Source organism: Pteropus medius, unplaced genomic scaffold, assembly GCF_902729225.1.
Source record: "Pteropus medius unplaced genomic scaffold, Ma_sr-lr_union100, whole genome shotgun sequence".
NCBI classification, from domain to species: domain Eukaryota; kingdom Metazoa; phylum Chordata; class Mammalia; order Chiroptera; family Pteropodidae; genus Pteropus; species Pteropus medius.
The window spans coordinates 104795-118777 of NW_024345481.1; the positions used below are offsets into that span (position 1 = coordinate 104795).

The 13983-nt window shown below is 37.2% G+C and overlaps 1 protein-coding gene and 1 long non-coding RNA gene across 5 annotated transcripts in view; one reads left to right on the forward strand and one right to left on the reverse strand.

Moving 5' to 3' along the window:
• The window catches only part of RGS17 (regulator of G protein signaling 17), an 82402-nt gene that overhangs the window by 13687 nt on the left and 54732 nt on the right, over nucleotides 1-13983 (reverse strand). For 3 of the 4 annotated variants that reach the window (XM_039873841.1, XM_039873838.1, XM_039873839.1), the window contains one exon: nucleotides 12253-12396. In XM_039873841.1, the coding sequence (XP_039729775.1) occupies nucleotides 12253-12371 (119 nt within the window). In that variant the 5' untranslated portion in view covers nucleotides 12372-12396. Of the gene's footprint in view, nucleotides 1-12252; nucleotides 12397-13690; nucleotides 13833-13983 lie in introns of those variants that run through there. The other variant, XM_039873840.1, reaches the window with a different exon arrangement.
• LOC120611394 (uncharacterized) lies at nucleotides 308-3011 on the forward strand. Its single transcript, XR_005655137.1, has 2 exons — nucleotides 308-1295; nucleotides 2389-3011. It is a non-coding gene; the product is annotated as an uncharacterized LOC120611394 (long non-coding RNA).

Sequence of the window (13983 nt, forward strand, 5' to 3'; positions counted from 1 at the left end):
TAGAGTGATCATTATGAAATATTGGGTTGTGTTTATATCTTTCATTTCTACAGATGGTAAAATATGGACACACATTTGTGCTAAAATGACTTATAATAGACATCCAGTAAGTGCTTAACTGTTCACCGTTTGCTTCGTTTCTTGATCTAATATTGGACCCAATACTGTTCTGTAGGAAGGAACCAGTAGTAATCAACCAGTGTCCTTTCAATCAACTGTCCTTTAGTACTGTTCTTAAAAAATTGGTTTCAAAGTTTCAATTACTAAGAACCACTGATAATGCCATTTAAGATTAAATGGAGAAAGTGACAGGCGAATTGGTACTAGATAGTCTGCCATCTATGTCTTTGTAATGACTAGTATTTGCCCCCAGTTTCACTTGGTCCTGCTGTAAGTAATAAGTGGGGGTTTTTAAGGTAATAAATTGCAGGAAGTATTTGCTTTCGATCAACATATACATATTCTAAGTGCTTGAGAAAAGCTCTGAAAAGAAAAATTTAACAGTAGTGAGAGGTCATGTAGACATCACATATTTTTTACTTTTACAATGTTTGTAACATTTTATACAAACATTTCTACTTTTTAAACAAAGCCTTAAAGAGAACAGAATGCATATCCAGTGATTACTGTGGGAGTCTTGATCAAAGCTTAAGTATTTTATATCAGAAAACGCTAATAACCTAGGCTAAGGATATGAAAATAAGCATTTAAAATCCCCTTAGAAATGTTTTAGGATGGTGACTTCGAGAAGGGAGAAATACATTTGGTATTATTTCAAAAAATAAGCAAATATACTCTGTGTGTGTGGATAGATTTTTTGTTGTTGGTTTGTTTTCAGGGGAGTCTAAACAGTGGGGTGGGGAAAACATTACTGGCTGCCCATTATAAGTTTTATCTACTGATTTGTCATCATGGATACGTGTGGGGCCTATTTTGGAAGACAGTCCACTTTTGTAAAAGAAACAATTGGTTCTTAGGGAGAACCCTAGAAATGGTTGTAAATAAGACGAAAACTTTGCAGTAGCCATGGTAACTCTGGGATAGAGGCCAATTACAAAATTACGTACATTTACACAAAAACTCAACTGAGGAATCAATAAGATGCTTAAATTTAATACAACGTGATATCAAGGCTCCAGAAAGAACCATTGTCATTGGTAAGGCAGATAGTGTTGAATGTTTTAACGTTCTCACATTATGATATCAGGTTCTCCTTTTTATTTTAACAGCTTCTACCTCAAATTTCCCAGTGCAAAAAAGGGAATCAACATCCTTCAGGTTCTGAAAAAGAACTGGTAGGTTATTCTTTAAATGTTTCATTTTCCTCAGTCAAAATACCCCGGTAAAATAATACAGTTTTATTTAGTAGTAGTAATAGTAGTCAACAATTTACAATTATGTCTGAAACACCTGGTTGATGCAGCACCGCCTGGGCTGGAAATTCAAGATCAGTAAGAAAGAGGCTCTGAGATTGAGGAGTCCTGACAGGTAAATAAGCACCTCATAGTGTTGCAATGAGAGCTAAAATAGAGGTTGCATATGGTGTTTCTTAGACACAGATGCAGTATCCATAAATTTGCATAAAACAATTGAGAAGGGCTTCACAGAGGAGGTAATGATTAAACTGGGTTGAACAATGAGCAGGTGTTTGCCAGATGGAGACTTGGACACAAGGGCATTCCAAGTAGGGGGAGGAAAGCGTGTTGAAGCTGGGAGTTGTAAAAAGGCCTGATATAAATGTAGAATAAAATGGGCAAATCAGATATTTCAGGGTGGGATCAATAGATTAGGCAGTGAGGTGTGGTTACAGAGCAGTTTCGGTAAAACCATGAGGGGACCCAAATCTAGGTTATACCTTTTTAAAGATGATTTTGGCTTTCCATGCTTTATTTTCCTCATTCATAATGGGGATAATGGTAGCAACCTCCTTAATACACAAAGTTTTGAAGCAAAGACTAAAAACTTATGACAGAAAGGAAAATTATTGCACATGCTTAATCAAATGTAAGGGCCAATTGGTTGCATATTACAATGACAATTCCAATTTTACCAAAAAGCTTTTTTCAACCCAAGGAAATAAAGACTCACGCCTCGCCATTATTATAAAACACTTTCTCATGTTACCTTACTACTTCCTCACGGCGGTTCTGTGAGTTGGGCAGGGGATTTGTTATGAATCATCCCCATTTTACTGAAGAGGAAACAGTCCCTGTGGTTGTCTTAGACAACACCCACACCTAACACATACCAGAGCTAGCACTGGAACTCGTGTCTTATGACTTCTTGTCTCATGCTCATTCTTGCTATGCAACGCTGCTTCTCCTCATATGAAAGAATTAATTGTGTATTTTACCCTTTAAGTTATTTACAAAAGTTGATTGCTCTTAGATGCTTGGAAAGGGCCAACCTATCACAAACCAGCGTATTGAGTCCAAATGCCCCTCTGTGGGCATCGTCCCACAGCTATCAGTCTGTGGTAAGTTTTTGCCCAGAGGACTGGATGTACAATAGATACTGGAGAAGAGCAACTTCGCAGTTCCCTGGAGTTGAGATTTCCAGGAAGGACTTGTGACAGAAGGTTCTGACAGCAATGTCTGGAAGAGGAAATGAAGAAGCAATGCCAGCAGACCAGGTTTTGCTATTGCAAAGAGCCTCCCTGGGAAGGACAACTTGCTCCCATCAGCAAAAATGACTTTGGGGAGAAGGGAAGGAGACTAACACTGATGCATTGCTTAGGAAAGACTACGAAGGGAAGACAAAGCCACCAGAAGGTGGGGCCGTAACCATATGCCACCCGTAATTTCACACACGTATAAAAACGCAATTACAGTCAAACCTATGACTTAAACCTTGTCTTTTTCACTTATACAGTTTGGTAAAACAACTTTGTTTTTGAATGGAGTATGTGGGGATGGGAATGGTGGTAAGAAATTTGTCTGGAAATGTTATACGACACTTGTCTAAATAAAACATTGCCCCTATACATACTACCCCTACCTTTTTAAAAAAAATTAATTTTTTTTGGTGACATTGGTTAAAGAAATCCTGTATCATATGTCATAAAAGTATTTCATTTGGCTTAAGCTTTTATTTCATAAACTTGAATCTCTCAAAAGTAAAATAATCTATTAAAAATCTGCCCACTAGATGGCCATATTGCCTTTATAAATATAATGTCTTAATTAAATCAGTAAAACTGAAAAAGGTTCTGGGAGTAATTACCCTTATTTGGGAAAAAAAAAATCTATTCTTATATGTGTGTGGAGTTTTGATAAATGTATGTTCTAAGGAATTTGAAAAAAGTCATTTAATTTTTCTGTGAGTGAAATGATCAAATTCAAAGGGGATCATTTTAATCGTGAGAGGTGTGCATAATTACACCCATTTTTCCTTTTTGGTATTTAGAAAATGTTCTGGATACTCCCCAGCCCCAAATCATTTGATTTAGGAATACTTACATTTTAAAAAAGGCAGGCATAATCCTATTAACACTGTAGCGATCTTTTTCAATAATAAATTATTTTGAACCCTAATGTCTCTTGCCAGGGGTAATATGGAACTTAGGTCATGTGTCCTTAGAACATATTAATTAGAAAAGGTTTTTAACTACCAAGAGGCAGGAAATGTGAGAGTGTATGTGTGTGTGAGTGTGTGTTTTAAAAGAGCCATTGTGAGAGTAGATTCTCCAAACTGTTTCAATTCCAGTTGGGTGGTATGTAAACATTAATTTTTTTCTTTCATTATTATTATTATTTTCTTGATGCGTGGAAACCACAGACTAATCTCTTCATCTTCTTATATTCTCTCTCTGCACTACCAATTTCCCACCATCTATGCTTCTATGTGAAAAGATGGGTTTCAAAAATTCCCTTCTTATATTGGTATTAAATTATTTTTGTTTTTATTTTTCAATGTGTGGCAGTCGATATTATGTTACATTAATTACAGGTGTACAAAATAGTTAGACATTTATATAATTTATTGGTGTTAAATTTTTACTTCAGAGTCCAAGCCATATATTTAAAGTTTATCGACACACTGATTTGATTTAGACTGCCAACTGCATCAAGTTATTACAAGGTTGCAATCTGGGTCCACGATGTAAGCTTATGTTTAGTTAAATAACTAAAGCTTCATTTTTGGAATAAACAAGTTTTTTTTTTTCTTAATATGAAGAGAATCACAGGACTGAATATTTAGATGCACTTTATATAATATACACCGAATATCAGAATCTTCTACTTCAGTTCTCAGGTTGAGTGGAATCCTATTTTAAGCTCTTCCTTCGAAGCAGTGTAATTTTCCCTGTAAGTCATAATTAAGTTAGTAGAAGCTTTTGTGGGAAAGCAAATATCTTGGATGTGAAAAGGCCAAATGGACTTCTATTTAGTTAGTAGACACTATTATTAAAATTGCATGTAACCATCCAAGTCTTTAAATGCATCAGTTAAGTTGGAGCTCAAGCTTCTGGTTTTTGTTAACATGTGTCCCTACCATAAAAAGCAGAATGAAAAAGTTAGAACTCTAGTAGTTGATACTCAGAAGACCAGCCGACAGATGCCAGGGTCACTTATCCATCCACCTATTCATTCTTCCCTTGGTATTTTCCAGTTACAGTGTATGTGAATATGTCTGAGATGAGGCAAGGAGCATGCCTGAGAACACTTATGATGGAAGGCAATGACCTTGATCTGTGGGAAACGTAACCCTGGTACATAATGAACTTACAGCACTCTGGGGATCCTAAGGCTGTGTGGTGCATGCTATAAAAATGCTGTGTTATACCTGTGTTGGTTAACATGCGAGCCGGGCAGAAATGGCCAGGGGTACAGAATGCAGAAACAGGTTCTGTTGCATGAACAACAACATGTTAATAGAACATGCTAAGCATGCAGTGGTCAAATCCTACAAAGTCTAGTAATTTCCTTTCAACCTGAGACTTATGAGGGGGTCAGAAATAATACCTATCAATAAAGGAATATTCAGGAGGCCTTAGAATGTACTGCACCCCAGAATGATTTACCTGTTATTAATCACATCTTATAGATGAAAAACTGAGGCTCAGAGAGATTAAGTAACTTGTGGAAGGTGTCTCAGTGATATGTCATGAAACTAGGATGCATCCAGGTCTGTCTAAGTCCAATGCCATAGTTTCCTCTCATGCTGCTCTTGACAGTAGGCTTTGTATGAGGAAGACATGTTATTAGGATTTGTGTGTAATCTTTTAAATATGGCAAGACTTCATTTATTTAAAATGAGTTGCATCGAGTTATTATTCCAATTACTTATGGATTTGGTCAATTAAGATAGTTCTGTACATTTATATAATCTATGTTACTTTATACAAAAAGTAGCAATGGCAGAAACTTGCTCCCTTCTTAGGAAAAGCAGGATGAAAAAGTTATCCCAGGCATGAGATATACAGTAGTATATAGTATATTGATAGCTTAAAAAGACATGAATTTTATAGCACCAGAAATTGCAATATTTACATAACACAATTAAGCAGAATTTCTACACGATCACCTCCATATTCACAAGAAGTGAATTTTATTGTCTTAGCTGACAAAGAATAAGCAATTATTGAGTAATGTCCTAAAATAACAGGCAGATTTTAATAGGTCTACCACTCTTAGACTATGGAAAAAGTTAGCTAGGGCTAAAATAAATAATGAGTTTTAATGAGAGGGACACATATAAAGAATCAGTACTTATTTCAGTCAGATGTAGCACAGCTAAAACGTTTTATAGACAAGGTATAGGCAGCAAAATGTCATAATCTCATTTTTTGTATTATTTTTCATTTTGAGAGGCTGGGGGAAAGTTCTTAAATATCAACTGGATAGCTAAGAAATTTGGCCTGAGTTTGGAAAAGCTGAATTTTATATTGTTTTAGAAATTGAATAATTTGCTTTGATTAAGTCAAGAAGGGAACCCTAACGTCCTCAAATTGAACCTTGACCCCAAAAGACTGTGGTGCCTCAGAACCCTTGAAGAGGGGGCACACTCATTTTCTCCATCAGCTGCTTTTTTCTGTGAATTCTTCCTCCTGGTGTACTTTAAGGAGAAGCTTGATTCTCACTGAGTTCACTGATAGCCTTCCGGTTGGCCAGGTGACAAGGTGTTTTACAATTCTCATTGCATTGGACCTCCCTGGTGTATTTGAGACATCGGTCATTCCCATCTTTGTGAAACTCTGGACTCCCCTGGCTTCTGTGCCACCCCGATGCCGTGTTTGTATGTTCTTCTCTGTGCTCCCTGTTTGCAGTAATTCCACCGATTTTTATTTAAGAATTGCTATTTCCTGAAGTTTCAATCTAGCTCTTCACACTGGGCCATCATTCTCATCTCCCGTGTGCCACAGACCGATGACTCCCAGATTGTTATATCTAACAGAGAATTGCCCTTTGAGCTTCAAATTCATTTCCACAAATAACTCTTAGGTGCCTCCAATAGAGCAAGTCCAGCTCATCATCGTACCCTGGCTCAAACAGCCGCCTATTTTAGTGTCCTCTCATTTGATGGGATCGCCATCAACCCACCACCCAAGCAAGCAATTTTCCCTCCTCTTTTTCATCTATTGCAAATTCTTGACAGTACACCCTCAGTACTTCTTGAATCTATAATCTCGCCATTCCTTTTATTGCCCCTTTATTTTGGCAATAATAAATGTACGAATTGACATAATATTTTCATCTATTTTCTTCACATCTTTCTTTCTACTGATGATCTACACAATGCAATATGATACTCAGAAAAATATGCATTTACAGCAAACACAGTCAAAAAGAGTTCAATGGTATGCCTTCGATGGAAAAGGGTCAAAGCGTTCTAATTCTGGCAGTTTTCCAATAGATAGCACTCTGGTCATATGTAACACAGACTTGGCAGAAGAAACTTGAATACTAAGCTTATCTAGAGGGTAACCTGGGGAGTTAATACCAAATATTCATGTCTAGATTCGATTGCTTTATTGAGAATTTGTTCCCTGTAGAGGCAGGGAGAACCTGGTGAAAGCTAAGGAAGTACAACAGTATCAGGCAATAATAAATTATAATGCGTGAATTAACAAATACATGACATTCATTCATTAGGTCTGTAGTCCTGGTGTCCACTTTTTGGTTTTGTGTATATAGCCTGGGAAACCTGGGTTCATTTTGGTAGATACCTTTTGATTTCGTGATTTTAAAATTCATGTAAGTTATAGAAACTATTCAGGAAATTTACCTTTGCTATGGCGAGATGGAGTCTCAAAACTGTAGAATTCTTTGTAAGTGATATTTATGACGATCTGGTTACTAGTACTTTGGAAGTTCTGTGCAGCTAACTAACGTTCCCACGTGAGATGAATCAAATCTAGGTACAGAGGAGGCTCTGCTCACTGGTGCCTCAGATGAAATGGCCCACCTCGCCTGTGTGAGTAGATTTATTTCCAGGGGTGCTTTCTTTACCATGGAGCAGACATGGATTTGTTTTTCCTTTCAAAAAATATCCTCTGGCTTTTAAAGCATGCATCTTAGTATTTCCATTGGCAGAGGGCTAAAATGTGACAGCGTCAGAGGATAAAATAGGACATTATTTTTGCACTTTTGAATTATAGAGGCTGTGGTAACTCTTAGAAATGGAGGGAAAGGCAACCAAAAGCATGTTTATGAAGTGCTTAACATTTACTTAGATCTGTCCCATGGTCTGGGAACTCTGGGAACCAATGCGTTCAAAAGGGAGACAATTTTAGCTTTCACAGGGATAATTTACTAAATTCGCTGTGACCGATTTCTCCTGAGAAGAATGAAGGCTATTCGATGCGGGCCAAATCTTGTAGGCAGTACGCACTAGTGCATGAGTTTGCAAAGTGAGAAACTTTGGAAAGGGTTCCCATCGAATCTGGAAATGGAAAGCTCGGAAGTGTCATCTCAAAGCGGATAAAGCAATGGACTGGATATTAAGGGAGCTGCATGTTAGTCCCACTTCTACCACAAATGAGCTTAGTGACAGTAGGCAAGCCTTCAGTTTCCTTATCTGTAAAATCGGACACAGCGTTTTCCAAACATTAGTTTTTTAGTGAGGCCATTTTTTCTTCCAAACAAAAGCTTATACCTAGGTCTACTATGTAAAATAGCTAAGCACAGAACCACTCCCTTAGAAATAGAAAGTGGGGAGCCCAGGGCTATGGCCAGCAAAACTTGCTCCCTCATCCCCCAGAATCATCCCCGCCCCCCCAACCACAAAGCAGCAGGAGAAGCCAGTGGGAACATTTAGAGAGATGGTAGCTGAAGTCTCATGAGTTCTAATTTTTTATGACTAAACATGGAAATCTGTCTTGCTTTATAGGACACCACCAGGAGCAATGAGGAATTAAAACAGGGATGGATTAGCACCTAAAGAGTTTATTTGAAAAAAAATAGCCCGGGTTATTTTAATATAACCTCTGATCTTAAGATGGGGATCGTAAGAATATTTGGAAATTAGCTTTGAGCTCGAAATAACTTTTGATAGCTCCACCTTTCTACCTCCTTTCTGAGGCACCTCGCTTTTGTGAGCACACAACAGTTTCTAATTTGCAACACACTTTCACACACGCCATCTCACATGCAAATGTCTGAATGACCTCACTGATTCATATTGTCCCAGTGATGGCAGTTTCGTGAGGAGCCCACACATCTTTCAAAGGTTTTCTTCTCATATAGAAGAAGAAAGAGAGTTAACTCTCTGAAGAGTCGGGTCATTCTGCTTGAATCCCGATACAAGAGGAACATTAAGTTTTGAGCATGGCAACCTTGAACCTTCAGACAAGCAGTCTTGACATGGCTGTCTCTCCTCCTGGTGGGGAACTCCTTCTTCCTACGTAAAGAACGTGCAGAAGTATAGACTATTCATTTTATGGCCAAGACTTGGACTTCTGTGACTCATTTATATAACACAGGTTAAATGGTCTAAACTCCCTTGTTTTCTCTTCTTGCAATGGAGGGCTGTGGGGATATAGGGGAGTCAGAGAGAGACGGATCTGAGGAAGGAAGTGGTTCCTTGACAGGGACAGAGAATAGATCAGCCTAATTAGTCATTCCTTTAAAAAAAAAAAGTTTCCTTTTTTAAAATTTCACTAAAATTATTGGAGTGACATTGGTTAATAAATAATAATCACCATACTGTTGTCTATGTCTGTGAGTTTTTTGTTTTTGTTGCTTTCGGTTTTATATCCCACGTATGAGTGAAATAATATAGTCCTTAACTTCTTCCGTCTGACTTATTCTGCTTAGCATGAAATATCAAGGTCCATCCATGTTGTCGCATGTTGTGAAGTAAGCCCAAACTTTTTAGATTTATGAAGGAAATTGTGGAAATATTCAGCGGTTATGTATTTACTTTCTGTATCATCCCCCCAAAAGAAAGCATAGTGATAATTTTATAAAGATAAATTTAAAAATAGGAGAGGAGCTGATGATGGAATATGAATGAGAAATGCAAATTTGAGGGAAGCACTGTATTGTTAAAAAACTCATAACCTGTGAGGCATTTATATTTATCACTAGATAGAGAAATTTATTTTCCTAGCACTCTGTTTCCTTAAAAGGAGGTAAAATCAGCTACGTGACAACTTCTCCTATTTACAAAATGACAGTTACTTCATATTTTGATTTCTAACTTTTTTTTCCCCTCTAAATTACATTTTTTTAGTGTTTCTTTTTGTTCTGCTCCTTTGACCTCGCCTGGCAAATTTGAAAAACATTTCTTTCTTTCTTTTTTTTCTACTCTAATAAGCCTTTACAAGTTTTTTTTTTTCCCCTAAACTCAAAAATACAAAAGTAATGATATTTTAAAAATGCTTGTGTAAAGGACATTTTCATTTACAGTGAGATAACATAGTCACAATTAATAGCCTTCGTTCAGGACAGTTAACTTTCATTGTTTCCGTCAGGCTGTTTACATTAGAAATTACCTCTCATTTACCATATATAGAAGATGTGTAAATGTACAGATCATGCATTTTATGGCTTAGACCCAGGCACCCATGACTCACTGCTGCTAACACAGATCTCGACAATGATAATCTAGTCTAGAACTAAGAGAACACTCATCCAAGCACCACATATGTGGGGTCCAAATACACATCACTCTAAAGGTGTGGAAAGTTAACGCAACTTCCCAAAGCTGTGCTAGATCCACAGTCTGTGTTCTGTGACAATCTGATGCTCATGAGTTCATGCTAAATATTGTTTTTTAATGTGCACTTTACGAATTAATAAAAACACGTTCTTGCTAAATATGTTTGATAGCAAAGAAGTACATTGCAACAAAACTTCAGTACTCTATCTGTTACGGTGTTTTAATCCTGAAGCAATTCAAAAATAAATCTTGGTGGGTAAATAAAATCATATACTGATTACTGGAACATGGCACAGTACAAATGAGAAACAGAAGTATAATTCTCAGTACTGTGTAACAATGTATTTGTGATATTTTATACAGAATTTAAATAAAATGGCTTTCCTTTCCAACATATTTTATATTATATCCACAAGCTGATTTTTTTAAATAAACATTATTTCAAGCCAGCTCCTCTTTAAAGAGATTTTATTTTTCCAGTATGAAGTGTTCCCTAGCCCAGTGAGCTCTTATTAAAACGCATACTATGTCCAGGCAGTGTTTTTCAGCTCATCTATGTTTTGTTTCAACTAATGTTCACAACAACTGTATGAGGTAGGGATTCTTATTACTGTCATTTGACAGATGAGGAATCTGAGGACATTAAGTAACTTGCTGAAGGTCACACAGACAGTGATGGATGAGGACAAGATTTGAACCCAGGAAGTCTGACTTTAGAATCACCATATTAAGTCGCTACACTATATTTCATGAATTAAGACAAAATCTTGATGATTTCCTTAGGAGCGATACAGAAAAAAAAAAATTACTTAATTGTATTAAAATATATTCTCCCCTTAGAACTCTATTACCTCCGTCTGAAAGAGTTACGACTTAAGAATGAAAGAAAAGGATCAAATATAGTCGACATTCCCTAACAAAGAATCATCATGAGAGAAGCAATTGTGATAGTTATAAACACCGCTTTAAGCCTTCTAAATTACTACAATACCCGACGTTTTCTGGGAATGAAGTTTTCTAGAAGGGTCAGAGCTTGTTGAACACCAAGGCTACTACTGTAGTATGACACATTTCATTTTCTGCTTTGGCCACAATGATAGGACATCAAGCCACCATATCAGAACGATAACCTTGATGGATGCTGGGAAATTGCAGGGGTCATATATGGGAAGCTGAGTCAAGCACTTGGGCCTTTCTTTAGGGTTTTGAAATAGTTCGTGGAGATCCAGAAGACCACTGCTATCCAGAAGATCCACTTGCGAACTGGGTTTTAAAGGACCCTGAAACATGGTTCTGTGGAAAGTTCCATTTAGTCTAGCATCCCCCTGAGGAATCTCATCTGCATATATGTGAGGACTCTGGGTCTTACTGATTTTCTTATTTGAGGGCATTTTGGGAATTTGAAACTGGAGCAGGTTTTCCGAAGTGCCTGAATCATGGACAAGACCTTAGGAATTAATTTTAACTCTTCATCATTTTGCCAATGAGGAAGCCAAAAAACAGATCACAACTTTGATGTCGCAGAGGCTGTGAGTGATAAAATCGCAAGGGAAAGCAGATCCTCTGGCTTTAAATTCAGAGTTTTTAATTAACCAAGTTGGCCTTCATACCCATCATAAACCCTGGCCATTACATCTGTTGACATGAGTCTGGCACTTCTTTTTCTGCCTTTGTCGGGATCTCTGACTGAGGCTGCCCCCCTGACCCATAGTTTTCTGACCCTGCGACTGGATGATCAACACCTTATGAAACACCATATAACGAAACACAACGCTGAATACTGCATATGGTACTACTATGTTAATGTTCTTTCACCTTTGGTAACACTGGAGCATATTGTTCATGTTTAATAAATATATAACCATAATCTAATTTTTACCCATATCTTTAAGTTGCATGGATGAAGGAAAACATGATATAAAATAATTTTTCATTCGTTACTATCAATTTAAAGTCAGATTATGAGGAAATATACTTTGCAGATAGAAATGATTTCATTAAGCCAATAATGGTCTCCAATAATTCCTACATGTAAAGAAGAAAAAAGACAGATTGAGAAGTTTGTACGATCCCAAGAACCTACATGCACGTTCACACTAGTTATTATGTAGCTCAGGTGCGGTGTCATACAGATAACAGGACACGTACCAAGAGCAGCTGCAGCAACAGCACCAACAAAAGCAACATGTGTTGTTGGGTCTCTGGCTTCCAGGTGCTTGAGACACAGCAGGTGTTCCTTCATTCTGTGACTGCTGCCTTTTTCGCATTTCAGCTACTGTAGTACCCGATTGGCTGAAAAAAGACAGAAAAGATAAGGTATGAAAAATTACAATAAAGATAAGTTGCCTGCGCATTTAGGAGAATATCCTAAAAACTTTGGGGACCAACTTCTATCATTATCTGCTACACAAAATTATAGTAACAATATTACCACATAATCAAAATCAGTTGGTAAGGTCAATATGATAAGCTTTGAAAACTTTTAACTTCCTTCTTTACCCAAGAATGATTACACCTGCTTCTCTGTATGAACATCATTAAATGATTATAGGGGGTATTTCTCGTTTCTCCGCTGATGTTTACAGTCAGTTTAATTGAGCTTTATAAATCATTGTAACTAAATAACGTTGTGAGGAAGATCAAGTTTGTTTTTAGGGCTCTCTCAGCTCCTTCTAAAACACTCAATCTCCATTTTGGCATTTCCGGCTCATGCTTCAGGGGCCTAATCTCAAAAATATTGGCAAAATGCCTAATTCTCTGTTAGGTAACCTTTTTGCAAAGGCAGTGCCCTCCTTTTCCTTTACTGCCCCAACTTATTTTTATTTAGTAGAGAATTGTGAAAAAATAAAAAGTCATCCAATCCAGGAGAATTTCTTTGGTGGGATTTATATATCATGGCAGATCAGAAAAAATTGGAGTATAGGATGCCCTACTTATGACCTTACAAATCAGGCCAAATGGGTTGCTTCCTATTTATAAGCACGACCCTGATCTAGGATTTAGTTGAGGATAAAAAATAAAGTTTTATTTTAGTAGAAAAATATCATATTTTTGAAAAAATATATCTTTGATAAAGGAGTGAATTCTACTGAATGATTATTTTTGTAAATATGCAATGTACGTAAATCATATACATGTATGACCAGATATGTGACTCAGAGCAATACATATTAAAAACATAAAGTATTTCAGGTTATTTTGGCTTATGAGATCACACTTTAAAAATTTCATTTTTAGTTCTAAATACAATGATAGATATTTTTACAAAGATACTGTATTCTTGAAAATAAGGTAAGTATCTCTTTAGATCGGAAACAGACCAGAAAACCACAACGGTCAGTAAATTGGGCTAAAGCCGCAGTCATTTTGTAATTCAGATAGAAAGAGAAAAGTGCAAGGGTTTTGTACTCCAGTTGGGTATGAAATGCTCCACTGTGAGCAGGGGAAGGCCTGATTCCAGGCTGCCTGCGTAAAATCAGGAGTTGTGGTTCCATTACTCATGAAATGATGCTGAAGTAACCGTACCATTCAATGCAGCTTTAGCGACAGGAGGGAGAGGATGCAGAGAAAGCCATTCAACCATTACCTAGGCCAGGCAGCCCCACAGGTTCAGTGCCTGAGTCAGGGACATCTCCAGACTACTGCTGGATGGGAGGGAATCCTGAGATGCTGGCCAAAAAGCTACTATGGGACTCAGAGTCTCTGGGACCAGTGGAGACAGGTGAAAAGCACTGTATTACAAAGAGTTGTGGTAGAGTGAGAAATATACCTCCCACTCAGTGTGTTTCCTGAAAGCAAAAAATAAAAATCCAAACTAACACTAAAAAATGAAGAGCCAACTCAACAATCAAGAGATGAATACACCCCTGACCAAATCAA